At 64.4% G+C, this 19,300-nt stretch overlaps 2 protein-coding genes and 1 non-coding gene across 3 annotated transcripts in view; 2 read left to right on the top strand and 1 right to left on the bottom strand.

Annotated features, from left to right (window-relative positions):
* R3HDM4 (R3H domain containing 4) overlaps window positions 1–2,940 on the top strand; it is a 6,204-nt gene extending 3,264 nt beyond the window's left edge. Inside the window, exons 4-7 of the mRNA XM_025041865.1 lie at window positions 169–328; window positions 740–825; window positions 906–961; window positions 1,920–2,940. Of these exons, the coding sequence (XP_024897633.1) occupies window positions 169–328; window positions 740–825; window positions 906–961; window positions 1,920–2,023 (406 nt within the window). The 3' untranslated portion in view covers window positions 2,024–2,940. The remainder of the gene's footprint in view (window positions 1–168; window positions 329–739; window positions 826–905; window positions 962–1,919) is intronic.
* A 1,798-nt stretch (window positions 2,941–4,738) lies between these two features.
* On the bottom strand, window positions 4,739–4,845 carry LOC112476108. Its single transcript, XR_003044960.1, has one exon. It is a non-coding gene; the product is annotated as a U6 spliceosomal RNA (small nuclear RNA).
* A 201-nt stretch (window positions 4,846–5,046) lies between these two features.
* MED16 (mediator complex subunit 16) lies at window positions 5,047–18,066 on the top strand. The gene is made up of 15 exons (XM_006904041.3): window positions 5,047–5,229; window positions 6,555–6,732; window positions 7,514–7,621; window positions 7,918–8,087; window positions 9,157–9,588; window positions 10,127–10,232; window positions 11,843–11,998; window positions 12,464–12,675; window positions 13,171–13,377; window positions 14,066–14,276; window positions 14,679–14,812; window positions 14,898–15,090; window positions 15,416–15,632; window positions 16,651–16,734; window positions 17,153–18,066. Exons 1-15 carry the CDS (start codon window positions 5,062–5,064, stop codon window positions 17,277–17,279), a joined length of 2,703 nt encoding a protein of 900 aa, XP_006904103.2. The 5' UTR covers window positions 5,047–5,061; the 3' UTR covers window positions 17,280–18,066.
* Window positions 18,067–19,300: the final 1,234 nt, after the last annotated feature.

Here is a 19,300-nt window from a genome sequence, read left to right as displayed (position 1 = left end):
TGGAGGCCTGGCCTGGAGTGGGGGGTGGGGCGGGGACAGACGGGAGGAGCCTGGTGAGCGGGACCTGGTGAGTGGGAGGAGCCTGGTGGGCGGGCCCTGGCAGGTGGGAGGAGCCTGCTGGGGCGGGAATGGGGAGGTGGGAGGGACCTGGTGGGCGGGGCCGGCCAGGTGGGAGGAGCCTGGCCTGGCGGCAGGACCCTCCATTTACTCCAGCGCCTGCCTCACACCTTGGGCTCTTGCAGAGGACCCGGCCTACACCCCCAGAGAGTGCTTCCAGCGCATCAGCCGGCGTCTGCGAGCCGTCCTCAAACGGAGCCGCATCCCCATGGTGAGTACCAGGCTGGGCCCGTCGCCTCGCCTGCCTGCCTCAGCTTCTCAGTTGGGGCGGCGTGAGGGGAGACCCGTCTCCCACCGCGCGCGTGCTGTGACGGAGACAGGGCCGGGTACGCACCGGTGGGATCTGACCACAGGACCTAGGGCTGGGCAAGGGCTCTTCTTGACGGTGGGCGCTGCAGGATGTGTAGGCGAGCACCAGGCACCAGGTGCAGGCACTCGAGGTGATAGCGGTACCTCGGTGCCTGGTGTTCCTGGATCCGGTTAAACAACCTCATGGAGCCAGTCAGAGGCCACATGTGAACCCAGGGCTTTGGGCTCCCGGGGCTGTCCCCAGCAGGGGCGACATGGACAGCCTGGCCAAGATCCCAAAGTCGGCTGACCCCTGGGCCCGTGTGTCCTGCAGGAAACGCTGGAGACCTGGGAGGAGCGGCTGCTGAGGTTCTTCTCCGTGTCCCCCCAGGCCGTGTACACGGCCATGCTGGACAACAGGTGACGGGTGGGGGCGGGCACCGTGAGCTCGCTGGTGGCTGCTTCTTGCCAGCGGTCACTCACCATCCGTTCCTCCACAGCTTCGAGAGACTCCTGCTCCACGCCGTCTGCCAGTACATGGACCTCATCTCAGCCAGTAAGTGCCGACGTCCCCAGGACCTCCCATGAGCCCATTCGGCCGGAGGAAACTGAGGCTACGCAGGGTCTGCTCCCTCAGCGGGAGGCTTGGCGGGGGGCGGGGGGAGGCTGCAGGACGCTGCCTTAATTCATCAGAGGCTCCTGTGATCCTGGCCCCACCCCAGGTGACACTGTGGACATTGACACTCCTTCATCCACATCCCCCGGGGCCAGGGGAGAGAGGGGACCGTGTGCGGGTTATGAAGCGGGGCCTCGAGGGGCCCCAAAATGAGATGAAGGTCCCCCAGTGTCTTCAGTGTCCTCGTTTAGCCATAGCGCCCCTTCACTGTGGCACACATGTGGCACACGAGTGCCCCCACCTGGGGCCTGTGTTCCCACTTTAGAAAGAGGGTGGTCTTGGGACACAGCCCCCTACCCCAGGGAGGGTGCTTGCAGGCCCTTGCTGGCCCTGGGTGCCCCCATTGGGTCCTCATTCCCCAGTTGGGTCTCTCTGCTTCCTGCCTGGAGTTGCTGAGGAGACGGTTCCCATGGCAACCCCAGGATGGTTCCATCTGGCCGCCCCCTGGTGCTCCCTGGGGAAAGTAGCCCCCAAACTTGTCTTTGTTCCCACAGACTCGGGGTAGAGAGGCTGGGCCGGGGTGCCTCAATGTAGGAGCCGTTCAGCAGCCTGAACACAAAGGATTTGGGGCCTCAGCAAGACGGGGAGCAGGGGGAGCAGGGGATAGGGAACAGCCGGGCCTACAGGAGGAAGTGGGAGCGGGCTTCAGAGTCAGCCCGTACCCGTCTAACCACGGAATGAGGAACAGTGGAAGAAACAAGTTGTCTGGGGAGCCGGTCCTGGGACCTGGGGGTCCCGGTAAGCCAGACCCCACGTGCCCGCTTGCAGTGACCTGCAGCCCAGCAGGACCCGGCCCTGGCCTTCCTTCCATTCTGGCCCCACTTGTCCCCTCTGGCAGGTGCCGACTTGGAGGGCAAGAGGCAGATGAAGGTCAGTAACCGGCACCTGGACTTCTTGCCTCCTGGGCTGCTCCTGTCCGCCTACCTGGAACAGCGCAGCTGATGGCGGCCGCCTGCCTGCCCCATCCCCCGTGACCACGTCCCATATCATCCACTAAAATGTTGGTTATTTTTGGAATTTGTCCTTGGAAACATGCTCTCCCCCTTGGGGTCGCCGTCTCTCACCCTGACCCAGCCCCCGCCAGGTAAATGGCAGGTGGCCGGGGCTGCCCCAGACTCTCCCGGGGGCCCCCATAATGCCCAGCTCTGGGACTTGTGTTTGGGTGGGGAGACCTGGCCTGTTCACTTCCATGTTCCTTCTTCCTTCAGCTTTTCTGGCCCAGTCTGAAGCTTAAGCGAGGAGGGGGAGCCCGGATTTTTATCACTTTTAATTAATTTGGCGTGATTTGTTGTAGATTTTTAAATTTCCCTTTGGGAAGAAAAACCAAATACTCGCCCCAACTGATAAATCAGGGGGCTTCGTTCTAGTCCCTGCTTGACCCCCATCCCAGTTTTTGGCTAGGATGGGGGGGTCTCTGGGGTGCTGCCCCTCACCCCAGGAGCGTTGTTACGTCTTGTGTGCGTGCAGATGTGTGTGCATGCCAGCGCCCCGCAACCCAGGTCAAGCTGCGTCTTAAAGGCTGGTTTTGCCCTCATTTTGGAATGTGTGTTGTCCTCCCCTGGTGCCTTTCGATGGCTCTTGGGGCCCCACCTGCCCTACTACCCCCCCAAACTTTTCTCCCCATCTCTTCATCCTGGGGGTCTGGGACTTCCAGCCAGAAGCCTCCGCCCTCATTCCCCTCTCCGCCTCCCCTTCCCTGCTCTCCCCCAGTCTAGTTCTGGCTCGTTGCTTTGGGGTGTCCTCCTGCTGGTCACCTGACCTGGCCCACAAGAGCCAGGCTGGGGGCCCCCACTCCCGTGTGTGTGATTAGTTGCACATTGAAAAAGTGGAGCGTTCAATAAATTTCTGGTGCTCTGGTATCCAGCTGTGCGGTTTTCTTTGGGAGCAGCGCTGGGGGCACAGTGGCGCGCAGGATGCTCAATAAATTTCTGGTGCTCTGGTATCCAGCTGTGCGCTTTTCTTCGGGAGCAGCGCTGGGGGCACAATGGCGCGCAGGATGCGCTTGGGTCTTGGTCACAGGGCTGTGGGCCTGGGGGGAGGAGCTTCGCGCTAAGGGGTGGAGCTTCGTGCTGAGTGACACCCGGAGGGTGAGGCGGGTGGCCCTTGACTCTGCCGCCCTGGCCCCTCCCCGGTGCCCAAGTTCAAACCCGAGCTCCGCCACTTCCGAGCCGCTTCACTTCCAAAAGTCACCCTATGAAGTCCCCAGGGCAGCGGGAGCAAAATACCCCACCCACACTGCAATAAAATACCCTCCGCTGCGGCCAGAAACCGCGGGGTTTTACTGTCTCTCGGTTCTGGGGCCAGATGTCCCCACTCAAGGTGTCGCAGGGCCGCGCTCCCTCCGGAGGCTCCAGGGAGTGTCCTTCCCGGGGATTCCGCGTCCCTTGGCTTGTGGCCACATCCGTGCCGCGTCTGCCTCCACTGTCCGTGGCCTCTCCCTGTGTCTCTGCTCATCGTCTTCCCTCTGTGTGTGTCTGGGACCGGCCGGGAGTCCTGCAGGACGTCCGCAGTCTGGGTTTTCTGGTGTTTTTCTCATGATCGCACTGAGGGATGTGCCCCACTCATCCTGTCGCATCAGGATCCCTGCTGTCCCACTGCTCCTCACGGCTGACATTGTCTCGGTGGGGATGCTGGTCAGGTTTCTGCACTGGGAAGCCCCTGCTCCCCCTGACCCCGTCCCCACCAACACACGCACACACTGCCCTCTGAAGGGGTCGCTGAAGTGGGAGCTATTCTGGGGGCTTCTGCAGGGGAGGCTTTTTTCTTGTCCCGGTGCCTATGTTAAGTCTTTTATATCAGTGTCGAGGTGTGGGTATTTCCCTCCTATGTTAGGGCGTAATCCGGTATGACTTCAATTTTAATTGCAGAAGTGACTCCAAGATTGGCCGCTGGGAGCTCTCCCGGGGGCAGGGGGGGCCGTGTCTCTCTGAGACGCCCCCGACATCGTGGGGGTTTTATTTCGTGAGCACGGTGCTGACTTCCTGCCACTCCAAGACGCTTCTGCTTTGCTGGGGCCTTTTACATGGCGCCGTGTTAGAATCCGCTGGGTGATGGGTGCGCTGTATTCCATTTTAACATGCATTTAAGCAGGTTTAAAGGTAGACACTCAGCAGTGGAAATCCAAATTGCCGGGACTTTCGACAAAAGGAGCTTTCTGAGTCTCCAGCTCAGAAGCTCCCATCTGCAAAGGGGACCGAGTTCCCAGTTTCGGTGAGGACAGGCCTGGGCCCCAGGTCTGAGCCCCGGGAGGGCCCGCAGGCTGCTCCCACTGGCACGCGGGGTCAAGGCCTACCCTGGCCCTCTGCTGGCATCGTCGGCTTCTTCCCAGCCCTCTTCTCCAGCCCCGCGCGACCGTCCCTGCGGTCCCATGGGGTCCCCCCCTCCCCCCCCGGGGCAGACCCTGCAAACTGCGGAAAGTATGGCAGGAACGCAAGCAGCTTTAGGGGGAGGAACTGGGGATGCGGTTTGAATCCAGAAGGACTTCAACTGGCTAAGTCACCTACCCGGCTCGTGGTGCCTCGATTTCACCACCCGTGAACAAAAGTAGAAGGGGTACAGAGCGAGCGGAGTTAGCTTTGAGAGGAGAGGGTGAGGCCGGGTTGCTGGGGGCCTCCCCTGTCCCGCCCCGGTCTCCCCGCCCGCGGATGCCGCGAAGGCAAAAATATGGAACGCTTCACGAATTTGCGTGTCATCCTTGCGCAGGGGCCATGCTAATCTTCTCTGTATCGTTCCAATTTTAGTATATGTGCTGCCGAAGCGAGCACGAATCCACGGTACCCCCGGAAGCTATTTAAAGCCCAAGGTTAAAATTTCTTTACGGTAAGGGTGAATTCCGTTACCGAAGTTCAGTAACCCCTACTTATACGATATTAGTGAAAAATATAGTCTAGCGAAGTGGAGTCATGCCCCAGAGTCGAGAAAGTGTTTCTTAGTCTACCCGATAAAACCGTGGTGGCTGCTGGGACCCTATTAAAGCACCTATGCAAATAAGCCCGGAAGCGAGGCGGAGCCGGAGCCGCCACCGTCCCAGAAGCCCCTGGGAAGCAGCCGCGCTGCGCGGGCGACTCGTTGGTCGCGGGGAAGACGGCGGCGCTGGAGCCGCGCAGTTCGGGCGAGTGCGCGCTGCGGCCGCGGCGCCCGGGCCCACGGTGAGCACGGGGCTCCGGGTCCCGGAGGGGTCGGCCGGCCTCCGGGCGACCCCGGGGAGCGCGGCCGGGGGAGGCGGGGCCTGCGGGGTCAGAGGGCGAGTCTGGACAGCAAAGCGTTCTGGGTATGCGGCCCGGCGCGCGCGGGGCGTGGTCTGGGGGTTGCGGTGGAATCTTGGGGTCCGGAGCCGGGGGAGGAGGGGTGGGGGGGATTAGGGCGCGTCCGAAGGATTGTCTCTCCCTGGGGAGGGCCGTGGGGTGAATTCGGGGCAGGGCTTGAGGGTTATGGGGGACTTGGGGGCGAGACCTAGACATGGCGTGGGGTCCCTGGGACAAATGGAGTTGGGACCTGGAGAGCCAGGTGCATGGGGCCGGGGCTTGGAAAGCAAAACCTGCTGGGGAAGGGGCTGGAAGGCTTTGGGGACTGATCTAGGGTTCGTTTGGGGTCCCTGGGGTGGAGCCTGAGAGTTTAGGGTGGGCCTGTGGGCTCAAGGGGCAAATTGGGAGCAGCGTCTGGAAAACAGAGATCCAAAGGGATGGGGATGGGGATGGAGGGCTTTGGAGGCGCAGCTTAGCGTTGAAGGGGCTTGTGGCCGGGCGGGAAGAAGTGGGGCCGTCGAGGTAGTGAGTGAGAAAAACTGGGGGTGATCCCTGGACTAATGGTCTCGCTGGACTTTTGTGACTGGGAAAGGGGATAAGCTGCAGTCGGTGCGGGGCGCGTGGAGAAGCCGAGGAAACCTTGGCCGTTGCCGTTAGTTACACCTGGCAAGTCTCACACCCCAGACCAAACTGCTGACTGCCCCCAGCCTGTCTCCCCAGCTCGGCCAGAGGCAGCCGCACCCCCCAGCCCCGTGCCCTGCTGCAGGATAGACCCAGGCTCCCACCCCTTCTCACGGTTTCCACTGGCCCCTCATGTGCGCCTGGACCAGGGCAGCCACCTGCACCCGGTCCCCCAGCCATACCCTGCAGACAGCTGGAAGCATCCTGTTGAAACAAATAGGTCACAGCCTTCCTGAATCTCCGACCTCATCTAGGGTGAAAGCCCACTGGGCCCTGCACGGCCTGCCCCACCCTCACCTAGGCCACCTGGCTCGATCCAGCCTCTGCCTTTGTACTGGCTCTTGCTTCCCAAGATGCGTGCATGTCTTGGCAGGCGCCCTCACGCCTGTGTCGTGCGTCCCCTGGCGAGGCCTCCCCGGCCCCTCCCCTCACACAAGACCCAAGGTCATAGAGCGGACCCTTGTCATTCCCCATGGTGACCCAGCGTCCCGCACGACATTCAGCGAACACCGTGGCAAGCCAGTCCTCTCTGTCCCTCTCTCCCTCAGGTGACTGTCCTCGGGAAGGGGCCTGACCTGTGGCGGGTGGGCACAATGGATCTGGCCTATGTCTGCGAGTGGGAAAAATGGCCCAAGAGTACGCACTGCCCGTCAGTGCCCCTGGCCTGCGCGTGGTCCTGCCGCAACCTCATCGCCTTCACCACGGACCTCCGGAACGACGACCAGGGTGCGTCCCCTCGCCCCCGGCCCGGCCCCCTCCCCACACGGGCTCCCACCGTACCTGGAGCTGCAGTGGGGCAACTCGTGTGTCTCCAGGCCGGCCTGGGAGCCACACCCTAGCTGTCCGGGCCCTCTCAGGGCTTGCTCATTTGCAACTGGGGTGGCGAGGACCCCAGCCTCGCAGGGGTGCAAAGGGCAGATGCGTTCAACTGCTGGCTGCTGAGATAGTGCTCCCCCACACCCGACGCCTGGGGGATGCTGGGGTCTCCCCTGTGGGATGGAAGGGGCCGGGCGGGGGGAGGTAATTCCACTCAGGCTTGCTGGGGCTAGGGCCTCAGTTTCCAGACTGTACGTGTCACTGTTCGGCTTTTGAAAGCCGCCGAGGTGCACGGCCACCAGCTTACCATGTCTCCGTCTCTCGCGTAATGTGCACTCGGTAGAGACGGTTTGAAACGCACAGGAATCGAGATTAAAAAAGACTATGTGTTATTGTCCATGGAGAGAGCCCTGCATTTTAGGGTCATTTCCTCACAATTCCATTTCTCGGGTTTCTTTTTTGAAAACGTGTTTGTAGACACACTGGTGGCAAACCGCAGGCCTGCTCTGCCCTCCCGAGGGGACACGAGCCTGCTCCCATTGGTGCCCAGGCTGTCGTTGTGGGCAGCAGCATCTCCGTGACTTCCCTGTCAGGGGGGTGATCGCTGGGTTCCTCCCTGAGTTCCTCCGGGTCATTGGGCGCTTCGGGCCACGTCCCCGTCGCCCTGCTGACCATGCCCCATCCCTCGCAGACCTGACCCGCCTGATCCACATCCTGGACACGGAGCACCCCTGGGACGTGCACTCCATCAACTCGGAGCACAGCGAGGCCATCACCTGCCTCGAGTGGGACCAGTCAGGTGACGGTGGGGCCGGGGGTCCTGCCCGGCCGAGGGAGACCACGGCGATGGCCCCGAGTCCCAGGGCGATGTGCTCTTTTTCCTAGTCACGGCCCCAGAGCTGGGACTCGAACCTCCGACCTGTGGCTTTGCAGCCAGTGCTTCCTGTTCCCCGCGTCCAGAGCCGTCACTGCGGCATGCCTTGTGCCACTGCCCTGCTCCAGCTCCGCCGGGCTGGCCCCTCCCAGGCTCCTCATGTGCTGCGGGTGACTGGCCTTGCCCGTGGTGCGGTCTGGGATGCAGGTGTGTCCCCACAGGCTCCCGGCTCCTGTCAGCTGATGCCAATGGACAGATCAAGTGCTGGAGCATGGCGGACCACCTGGCCAACAGCTGGGAGAGCCCCGTGGGCAGCCTGGTGGAGGGGGACCCCATCGTGGCCCTGTCCTGGCTGCACAATGGTGTGAAGCTGGCTCTGCACGTGGAGAAGGTGGGGGTCACACCTGAACGGGATGAGGGCATTTCCGCTACCCGTCCACCGCCCAGCCTGGCCCCCTCCCCCACCCCGCCCAGCACCCTTCGGGTTTTGGAACCACGTGCCTGGCTCACAGCTTCTGTCCAGCTGTCACTTGGCTCCTGTGTGTCTAGTGGGCCACCCGTTTAACTGATGGCTCCTGTCCTCAGAACTCAGCCTACCCTTTGATTCAGTAACATTCTAGGGTTTTTTTCACCGTACCGTGTAGTTAGGCCGGCATCACGGTTAAGAGTGGGGGCCACCTGGGTCGGGGGTGCTGAGTGCAGATCCCGACTTCGCACCCCTGTGCACCACGTTGCTCACCATCAGATGGGCTTGGTGATGCATCATGGTGATGTCAGTGAGCGCAAAGGCGTGACGGCTCAGCTCGGGGCCCAGGAGGCTGCATTCCGTCCCAGCTCACCAAGGAGGAGGCACCAGTGTCCCAGGCCACTGCGTGAAGCCCTGTCGCACCCCCCACCCCCTCTCGGTGCTGTTTCACGGGTTAAACACATTTGTCAGGGTCACGGAACCACATGCTTAGAAAAGGGTGAATTTTGTTACACGGGAATTGTAACTTAAACCTAATTTGCCAAGATACGATAGTGACGATGTAGCAGCAGCAGCACGGACTGGGAGGGCTCGTCCTGGGTGCTTCAGTGCAGAGAGTGGTCTGTAAATGCAGGGGAAGAGTGGGTGGTCTCAGAGGAGGCCCCCCGGCCCCCGAAAATGCCGAGCGTCTGGCCCTTTACGGGGGAAGGTTGTTGGCCCCTGTCCTGCACGGGTTCAGTCAGTGGACCCTCCCCATGGTCCTCCAGCACAGAGGAGGAGACTGAGGGTCAGGGAGGCCACGTCACATGGTGCTCAAGTGGCCGAGGCAGGATTCGAACCATGCTCTGGCTTCTGCCTCCTTGTTCGCCCCTTTCCGTGGGTGTGACTCCTGGAAGGGGGTCGTCGGGTCGCCTCTTACGGCTGGGCGGGGTGTCTTGGGGGCCCTGGGCGGGGGGTGCAGGTACTGAGCAGACCCTCCCCCCTTCCCCCGCAGTCAGGAGCCTCCAGCTTTGGGGAGAAGTTCTCCCGCGTCAAGTTCTCGCCGTCGCTCACGTTGTTTGGGGGCAAGCCCATGGAGGGCTGGATCGCGGTGACGGTCAGTGGCCTGGTCACCGTGTCCCTGCTCAAGCCCAGTGGGCAGGTGCTGACGTCGACAGAGAGCCTGTGCCGGCTGCGGGGCCGTGTGGCGCTGGCCGACATCGCCTTCACGGGCGGTGGCAACATCGTGGTGGCCACAGCGGACGGCAGCAGCGCGTCGCCCGTGCAGTTCTACAAGGTGTGCGTGAGCGTGGTCAGCGAGAAGTGCCGCATCGACACCGAGATCCTGCCCTCGCTCTTCATGCGCTGCACCGCGGACCCCAACCGCAAGGACCGGTTCCCCGCCATCACCCACCTCAAGTTCCTGGCCCGCGACATGTCAGAGCAGGTGCGCCCCGCCCTCGGCCACAGGGCTCTAGCCCGGAGTTGGGGGAGGGACCCTCCCAGCCCCCACCAGCTTCCAGAGGCCCCGCCCCCTCGTCACAGATGGCGGCGCCATCCCTTTGTGACCCTCCCGTGAGGGCGCTGGGCCCCGGGAACCAGGCTCATCCCCTCCCAGGGGCCTTGACTGGGTCCCAACCGCTGCCACGAGAGGGCGTGGCGCAGGTCGTGGGACAGGGACATCTCAGCTGACCCCCGCGGGTCACCCTCGTGCCCATCGTGACCATGCAGCAGCAAGGCCCAGCTTGCACCAGGGAGGGTGCCAGCGGGTGGTGGGCTGGCGGGCGGGCCTGGGTTCGAATGCACAGTAGCTGTGAGGTCGGGGCTGGTGTGAGCGATCAGGGGACCGGGGGACGGAGGCCCAGGGAGGGGAGGTGGCCGGGTCACGTGGCCAGCCCCGAGCCTGGGGTGTGGGGTGTGGCGAGCACGGCCCCAAGGTGTGGGCGTCGAGGCGCTGCATGCTCGTGAGCAGCTGCCTCCTACAGGTGCTCCTGTGTGCGTCCAGCCAGACGAGCAGCAGCGTGGAGTGCTGGTCCCTGCGGAAGGAGGGGCTCCCCGTGAACAACGTCTTCCAGCAGATCTCCCCCGTGGGTGAGCCCCGCGGGCGGCTGCAGCATCTGGCTTAATATGAGGAAACCGGGACTCGGGGGCAAGGTGCTGCCTACAGCCACCTGGACTACCTCACCCCGAAGCCTCCTGCGGGGACCGTGTTCCTGGGGGACGGTGTGAAGGTCCAGGGGCCTGGCTTGGAGTGCAGCAGGGGCCTCAGGGAGGCACTCAATTCTGAAGCCCCAGAATCTTCCAGAAATTTTGGCATCACATGAGGAAACAGGCTGGAGGCTTAACTGAGTTTGCCAAGGACACCCCCCCTCCACTGGCCTCACTTCTCCCTGCCCGGTCCTCGAGCCACTCAGAGCCCCCATGGCTTAGGGTGCCCCAAGACCCCCCGCCAAGACCAGCCCCCACCTCCCCGACAGACCCTGGGACGCGCCCGCAGGGGAAGCCACTTGGTTCTGTGGGCTGAAGCAGAGTTCAGAGTTCGGGTGGAGTATAGTCCCGTCCCCAGCCTCACGTCACCTCTCCCCGAGACGCAGGTGTTCTGGCGCCCCACAGAAGAAAGCCGCTTTCGCTGATTAGCGCTAATGGGCCCTGGAGTGGTTGGCCCGCGGGGGGTGCCAGACAGAAGCTGCTGATGAAAGCTGTCCAGAGGCCCCTGGTGGCTCCATCCCCTGCCATGTGGGTTACATAAGCTGCCATTAACGTGGGGAGGGCCGGGGCCACCCTGTCCGGGAGCTTGCAGACAGCAGCTGGTGGCCCCGCAGGGGGCCTCTGCCCTAGCTTGATGGTGACCAGCCCCGTGGCCTCGCGTGTGCTGGTCAGGAAGGGGGGTGTAAGTGGCTGGGCCCAGTGCCCTGCCCAGATCCCCACCTGTTGTGGTGGTCCCCTTTACACTCTGTGGTGTTGTTTGTGGCGGATGCTGAATTCCACTCTGACCTTGCTGGGCCTCGGTTTCCCCTGAGAGGCAACGTTTATGGGGACAGCTCGAGGCACAAGTCTGGAGACACGTGGGTGACAGAGAGGAACCTTGTGACAGTCAATTTTGCCGTGTAACAAAGGAGCCCTAAACTCAGGCTTAAAACTTCAGCCTGTTGCTCTGGGCTGCCCTCAGCCTCAGGCGGGCTGCTGACACCGGCTGGCCTGCTGACACCGGCTGGCCTGCTTCTGTGTCTCTGCCCCGCAGCCCAGCCTGTGGCCTCGGGGTCTCTGAGCCTCTGCTCACCCACTGGCCACGCCCAGATTCACGAAGTCACTCCAGCTTTTGGGGGGCTTCATCACCATGTGAGGGGTTCGTGCATCTTACCTGGTGGGAAGAGCTGGGGCCCCTCCGGGATCTCTTAGATCAAAGGCACAGAAAGCCAGACGCAGGCTGGTCCAGTCTTGTGGGCTGTCGGGGTTTGAGTGGCAGCAAGGCCTGGGTGCTGCTTCTCAGTGCATCGGGTCTGTCCAGGGGACAAGGGGGCAGCCGCTGGCGCCGACTGACAGCCCCTCGGCTGGGGTAAGGCTCTCAGTGATCAGGGACCCCCAGGAGGAGTAGGTGCTGGGGTCAGAGAAGGGGGCTCAGCTGGCATCCCCTGAGGGGGCCTCTGTCATGGCGTTGGTCTTCACGCTGCTGCCGTGCTGTGTCCCTGCCTCCTTTCCAGTTGGCGACAAGCAGCCCATGATTCTGAAGTGGCGGATCCTGTCGGCCACCAACGATCTGGACCGCGTGTCTGCCGTGGCGCTGCCCAAGCTGCCCATCTCGCTCACCAACACCGACCTGAAGGTGGCCAGCGACACGCAGTTCTACCCTGGCCTCGGTAGGCAGCTTTGACGCGAGCTTTGGTCCTGGGTGCCCGTCGGTTCCCAGCGAGCGGGACCCGTCGGGCTTGAAGGGCTGAGGCTGGGTGACGGAGGGCCGTGTCTTCAGTTTGTGAGGAGCCATCAGAAACCGTGGGGTAGAGGTCGAGGACTGGGGAGCATTTCCCAGATGGACACCCACACCCCGGGTTCTATGCCCAGCACGAGACCCTTTGTGGGTCCCTGTCTCGTCCCACCCTGTATCCTGGAAGCTGTGCATTTGCTCCCATCAGTCAAGACCTAGTGCCAGCCGCAAGGGACGGGGCTGTGCAGCCCAGATGCGCGGCAGCCGCTCCGCCGATCCTGGCCTCAGCCGAAGAGCAGGGTGGCAGCAGGGCAGCTGGCACACGTGGGCGCTCGCCCTGCCTGGGGGCACGGCTCCCCCCTCCCACCGCCGCACCTGAGCCCGAGTGTGCCCCACCCAGGGCTGGCGCTGGCCTTCCACGACGGCAGCGTCCACATCGTGCACCGGCTGTCGCTGCAGACCATGGCCGTCTTCTACAGCTCCGCAGCCCCGCGCTCTGCGGACGAGCCGGCCATCAAGCGACCTCGGACCACAGCCCCTGCCGTCCACTTCAAGGCCATGCAGCTCTCCTGGACCTCGCTGGCCCTCGTGGGCATCGACAGCCATGGGAAGGTAGGCGCTGTCCGGGATGTGTCAAGGCCGCCTGCCCAGTGGACGGGAGCAGCCTGCAGCCTGCAGCCCGCCCACTGCCCCATCACCCACCATCAGGCCCGCCTGCCACCTCTGGGTTTAGCTCTCGCCCGACTTCTGGTCCTGTTTTCACGCCACCTGCCTGTCACTTCACCCAGGCACCGTTCCACAGGCCTGTCCTCCCGTGAGGAGCTTCATGTTCCTGGGGAACGAGGGGACCGCCCCCCGTTGGGATGTGGAGCCTGCAGAGTGGGTCCAGTCCCCCAGACGTGCCTTGCAGGCATCACGGAGCCTCTCGGCCGTTTCCGGGGAGCCCCACCCATGGCACTTGGCTCCTGGCTGCCAGCTGATGCTCCGCGTGCAGGGCTCTACCTGCCCAGCTGGCGGTGGGACAGCAGGCCGGGGCGGGGGGCGGGCGGTGTGGGGCCAGCGCCTCCAGCAGGCTGGCCCTTGACGTGCCTCACGGCCGCCCCGCAGCTGAGTGTGCTCCGCATCTCGCCGTCTATGGGCCACCCGCTGGACCTGAGCCTGGCCCTGCGGCACCTGCTCTTCCTGCTGGAGTACTGCATGGTGACCGGCTACGACTGGTGGGACATCCTGCTGCACGTGCAGCCCGCCATGGTGCAGAGCCTGGTGGACCGGCTGCATGAGGAGTACACGCGCCAGACCGCCGCCCTGCAGCAGGTGGGGCGCGCACCGCGGCCATGCCCAACCCCGTGGGCCCCGCTGCCTCTAGTCGCTCCGGGCGCCGGGGCGCGTGCTTGGGGCCTCGCCACAGTGAGCCACTGCATGACGGCCGCCCCGCGCCACTGCACCTGTGAGCCAGAGCGCTGTGGGGCTCTGGGTCCGAGTTCACGGCCTGCACAACGTGGCGTTGGGAGCGGGTGGCTGACCTCCACGAGCAGCGCCCATGGGACAGTGAAATGCGGGGAAAGGTCCCTTTCGGTAAAGCAGACTGGCAGGAGGCAGGTGCGACTGTCAGGGAGGACACGGGGACACAGCAGGAGCCGAGCCACGCCCCATGGGCCGGACCCTGTGGCGTTTCGGTGCCGTGCACATCTGCCGGTGCCATGGGCCCAGGTCCCCGTGGCACTGACACGGGCCAGGTCACTCTTGGCGGCCGTACTGGGCGCCACGGGGTGTCCAGCAGCATCCCTGGTCCCTGACTCGATGTCAGGGGCACCCCATTGTGCCCACAGATGTCCCAGACATGGCCGCAGTCCCCGGGAGCAGGGCCACTCGGGGTGACTGTCCTGCGAGGCGCGTCCTCTGCCGTGAGCCGAGGCACCAAGGCCTGGAGCAGGCGCCGCCACCCGCCCTGCCCGGCTGCTCCCGCGCCCCAGGCGCCCACACTCACGCCACACGCCCCCAGGTCCTCTCCACCCGGATCCTGGCCATGAAGGCCTCGCTGTGCAAGCTGTCACCCTGCACGGCGACCCGTGTGTGCGACTACCACGCCAAGCTCTTCCTCACCGCCGTCAGCTCCACCCTCAAGTCCCTGCTGCGCCCACACATCCTCAACACGCCTGACAAGAGTCCGGGCGACCGGCTGGCTGAGATCTGCGCCAAGGTCACCGACGTTGGTGCGGGACTGTGCGCGGTATTCCCTGTGGGCCGGGCCGCGGGCCGGGCATGGGGCTGGCAGACATGACCTGGGGAGCTGAGAAAGGAGGACGAGGCGGGCCGCGTCCCTCTGTGAAGGCCTGGGGACGGGGACGGGGGCGGAGTCGTGCGGCCCCAGCACAGCTGGGCCCAGGGCAGGGGGCGGTCACGCTCAGCCGGCAGGGACACCCCATGGCTCTGGGTCCAGCCTCTTCCTCTGAGGGCCCAGGCTGAGCTATCTGCCCCTGTGCTCATTCGGGGCTTAGGCTCGGCCCCTTCCTGGCCCCGCTCACCGTGGGCACCAGCGGGATGAGGGCTCGGTGTGAAGCGGGGTCTCCCACGTGCACGGTGGGGCCCTTCACCTCGGCCACCCTCCCTTTCAGACATCGACAAGGTCATGATCAACCTCAAGACGGAGGAGTTCGTCCTGGACATGAACACACTTCAGGCGCTGCAGCAGCTCCTACAGTGGGTGGGCGACTTCGTGCTCTACCTGCTGGCCAGCCTGCCCAACCAGGTGCGCCCGCCACCCCATCCCAGCACCCATCGAGGTCCTAGGGCGCTGCCGCGAGTGCGTTCAAGCCCCGCGCCTCTCCCCGCAGGGCGCCCCGCTGCGGCCCGGCCACAGCTTCTTGCGGGACGGCGCCTCTCTGGGCCTGCTGCGGGAGCTGATGGTCGTCATCCGCATCTGGGGCCTGCTGAAGCCCAGCTGCCTGCCCGTGTACACGGCCACCTCCGACACGCAGGACAGCATGTCCCTTCTCTTCCGCCTCCTGACCAAGCTGTGGATCTGCTGTGAGGCCCCAGCCCTCTGCCCACCCCTACCTCTGCCCACCCCTGGCCGGGCCCCCAGTCCCTCCCCAGCACCCAGCACCCTGCACCCAGCACAGGTTCAGGCACCGGGCAGCTTGCCTCCTGTCATCAGGCTGCTGTTTTTGGAGGGCTGGATTCTGTTGTTCTTGCACTATTCAGTGAATGAGTGGGTTCCTGTTTTAGAGGGGAAATTGAGGCTAGAGAGGGGAGGAGCTCCCAGGGCCACCCAGGAAGTCATGGCAGAGCCTGGCCCAAGCCTGGCCCCCGAGCTCCGAGCTGAGCCTGATGTCCCTCCCCCTGCCTGCAGGCCGTGACGAGGGCCCTGCGAGCGAGCCGGACGAGGCGCTCGTGGACGAGTGCTGTCTGCTGCCCAGCCAGCTGCTCATCCCCAGCCTGGACTGGCTGCCGGTCAGCGACGGCCTGGTCAGCCGCCTGCAGCCCAAGCAGCCGCTGCGGCTCCGCTTCGGCAAGGCTCCCGCCCTGCCCGGCAGCGCCACCGCCTGGCCACTGGACGGCCTGGCCAGGTGCGCGCCCTCTGCAGCCCCGTGTCGCCCCCAGCTCAACCTGCCGCCTCCGCCCGCGTGCCTCCCCTCGGGGCCTGTGCACGCTGTGCTTGCTGCTGTCCCCCAGGGACGTCCCCCGTCTCCCAGCACCTGCCACTCTGCTCCTCCACCTCGGGCTTCAGCGACTTGTGCACTCGTGTGTCTGACGTTCTCTCCGCTCTGGCGTGCAGCCGTGTACAGTGCCCCCGCGGCTGTCAGCTGCTGGGGTTCCAGCCCCCACAGAGGTCACGCTGATACCACGTAGCCTGAGCCGCCCACCATAAACCACCCCCGGCCTGGCCCAGGGCCCTGGAGATAAAGCAGTAAATCGGGCAGGACCTTTTCAGGGCTGAGGGCACTGCCTTTGGAAGGTGCTGGTCTGGACCCCACAGCACAGTGGGGTGGGTTTCGTCCCCATCTCATAGGCAGTGAGCACCTCAGAGAGCTGCAGTCACGAGCCACGGCCACGGCCACAGCCGGGCGGCCATCTGACCAGACCGGCAGGTTCCATCCTGCTCAATGCTCATTGTTTGAAGAGACACGTGACGTCCCCACAAAGCCTGCTCCTTTGGGCGGGCAGTCTGTCTTGCCTGCAGGCCCTCCTGGCACTTTGTCCCCTGGGTCTGGGTTTTAGAAAAGACTGCGTGAACGAGATCAGTCGCAGGGGACTTCTGGTCCTTGGTTTTGGAAACTTTCAAGCACGTTTCACACGAGTGTAACCACCCAGCCCACCCAGCCGCCAGGCCCCCTCCCGCAGGGTCTCGTGCTGCCAGGCTCTCGGTGCTGCGTGGGGGGCCCGGCACCTTCCGGGGTGGGGGGCAGGTATAGGTGCACAGTCATGAGCACACTGGAGCTCTGCCACGGTGGGCGTGTCTCGCACGCTTTGTCTTAGAGATGGCTCCGTGCCAGCACGTGTGCGCGTGTATCTGCTGTGCGTGGATGCTGGCATGTGTGTGGGCATGTGTGCGGGACCCTGACCTCTGCTTCCCTCATCCTCCAGGGCGCCAGGCCAGCCCAAAATCGACCACCTGCGGAGGCTGCACCTAGGCGCCCACCCCACAGAGGAGTGCAAGGCCTGCACCAGGTGAGCTGAGCCGTGGACCGCTTCCTCCGCCCCGCAACAAGCACAGCCCCTGCTCTGCCGCCCCTGGCCTTGGGTGTCCCCTCCGTGAGCCTCAGTGTCATCTTGGGGGGCTGCCAAGCAGGTCTCTGAGGGCTGAGCTGCCTCGAGAGGTCCGGGGCATCCTGGCTCAGTGTGCTGACGAACGGGGGACCATGCACCCTCGTAGCACGCTGGGTGACTCAAGGGCAGGAGTGCAGCATGGCCCGGCCCCACGTGGAGTCCCAGGCAGTGTCCCAGCCGGGACTGGGACCCTGCCCTGTGTCGCCACTCAGGGAGGGAGGGCCCCTGCTGAGCCAGACAGAAGGGCGGGCGGGAGCGAGGAGGTGCCGGGCGCAGCTTCCCGGTGAGGTGCCCCAGCTGCTCCCCGCTCTGCCTGCAGATGTGGCTGCCTCACCATGCTCAGGTCGCCCAACAAGACGACGGCCGTCCGGCAGTGGGAGCAGCGCTGGATCAAGAACTGCCTCTGTGGGGGGCTGTGGCGGCGGGTGCCCCTCAGCGGCCCCTGACCGGGCCAGGCCCTCGGACTGGCCCCCGGGGTCTGTGGGCAGGCGACGCTGTCCCATCGCGGGTGACAGCGTCCTGCACACTTGGGGCCTTCACCGGGTGTGTTACGATGATAGTTTCTGAAGTGTGACTTTTGGGGCCTTGTCAGCCGTGGCCAGTGTCCCCATGACAAGCCGGGCAGCCGAGGACATGGCCTGCAGCCGCAGGTCCGTGCCCCTTGGCCCAGTGACGTCAGTCCCTCTCCCTCGGAACCCAGTGGCGCATCTGGAGGACGGGCTGGCCGTGCTGAACCTCTGCCTGAGCTGGGCGCTGGGTACCACACTGGGCCTGCCCGCAGCTCACAGCCCAGGCACCCACCTCCCCAGGCCTCCAGGGGGCCCTCCAGATGGCCCTGGTCCTGGGTCAGAGAGTCCAGGACAGGCTGGGCATCTGTCCTTTAAAACGTCCCACATGAACCTGTTGGGTGTCGAGGAGTTGCTGCTGGTGGCAGCAGTCAGACCTGTGCCCATTCCGTCAGCTGCAGACGGGGATGTCGTACCTGTACATCTGGGTGGCTGTGACCCGGGTGGCCCAATAAACGTTCAGCTGGGTAGGGTCACCTGTATCTGGTGTGGCGGCCTCACCCAGCAGCCCCGCCCACTGCGGCTCCCTTGCCCCCATCACGCAGATCTAGTCTGTGTGACGTGTGTCGCTCCCACGTGAGCGTTTATGGAGCACCCGCTGTCTGCCAGGCGCAGTGGCCGGAGCTGGGCTGGGGCTCTGCCTGCCCACCTGGCTCCTTCAGATGAATTTCTGTCACTTGCCTCTGCTTCCTCTTCACCTGCCGTTCCCCCCATCCCCCAGCCCAGACCTGCTCAGCCTTGTTCCCCAGGGGACCCGCCTGTGCCACCAGCAGGCACTTGCCCGGACGGGTCCCGCTGCCCCAGGTTCCGGGCGTGGCGCCCATTAGGTGGTAGCTGGTTCTCAAGCCCTGCGTTTTCCTTCAGGAAGCTCCAGGGAGCTGGGTGAGGTGGGCCCCTGCGGAAGGCAGCGCCTGGGCTGCTGCACGCCTGTTGCCCTTTCGGGGGTCACAAGAGCTGTGGGGGTCTGTTTAAATCCTGCTCTGCGTGCCGGTCCCCCACGGCCCAGCTACTGCCATCTGCAGGGACCTGGAGCTTCGGGCCAGCGCCTGGGGGACAAGGAGGCTGGCCTTCTGTTGGATCGGTGGGTTCCTGGATGTCCAGCCTCACCTGCCCCCAGAGAAGCAAGGATCCCGAGGGTGGTCCCCCCACCCATGAAGGTGCACTGGGTGTGAGGTCGCCGCCCTGGGGACAGAGCCAGAGGACAGAATGGCCTTAAGCCCTGTTCTAAGAGTCAGGGGCTGTGGTTCGGGGAGTGGGAACAAGGCCTTTCCTCTGCCGAGGTGTCTGCCGGGTCCTTCCCGCCCACCGCACCGGGCTCTTTGAGGTAGATGGAGATGAGAAGCTGGTCCTTTGACAGCCACGTCACCCATGCGTCGTTGGGCCACCATCTACCCAGAGTCGCCCTGGCCAGGCCCACCGGAGCGAGGATGCCTCCACATGACCCCAAGTCACCTGGACACAGTGAGAAGGGATAAGCCACCTGAATCCCAGAAACAACATGAGAGAGCTGGGTGCTGGTTCCGTGTCACTAAGTTCAGGTGGCCTTTTGGGCGGCAGGCCACCAGAACATGTTGTAAATTGCTGAGCGAGCCCAGTGGGCAGAGCGAGCCGGGGGGCTGTCCGGGAGCGTGCTCGTGGGGGACACATGGGGTGGCCTCCTGCCGTGGCACCCGGGGTGTTTGAGGGTGGGAGCTCTGTGGGTCAAGATGCTCCGAGTCACCCCTTACCTGTCCCCAACCTGGGTGTCTGTGCAGTTCCCACCTCTGGGGAAACAGCGGCAGTGCTGCGGGACGATGCCGTTGAGTCCAGTGGGCTGCGCCTGTCCCGTGTCCCCAGCTGCAACCTCGTAGCCTCCTTAGAGGTTGCACCCAGTGGCCACAGCGCTCCCCGGCTTCTGCCGC

The sequence above is a fragment of the Pteropus alecto genome, unplaced genomic scaffold, assembly GCF_000325575.1.
Source record: "Pteropus alecto unplaced genomic scaffold, ASM32557v1 scaffold30, whole genome shotgun sequence".
NCBI lineage: Eukaryota > Metazoa > Chordata > Mammalia > Chiroptera > Pteropodidae > Pteropus > Pteropus alecto.
The sequence above is the reverse complement of the archived record's forward strand: the minus strand, read 5'-3'. Positions and strand labels throughout refer to the sequence as shown.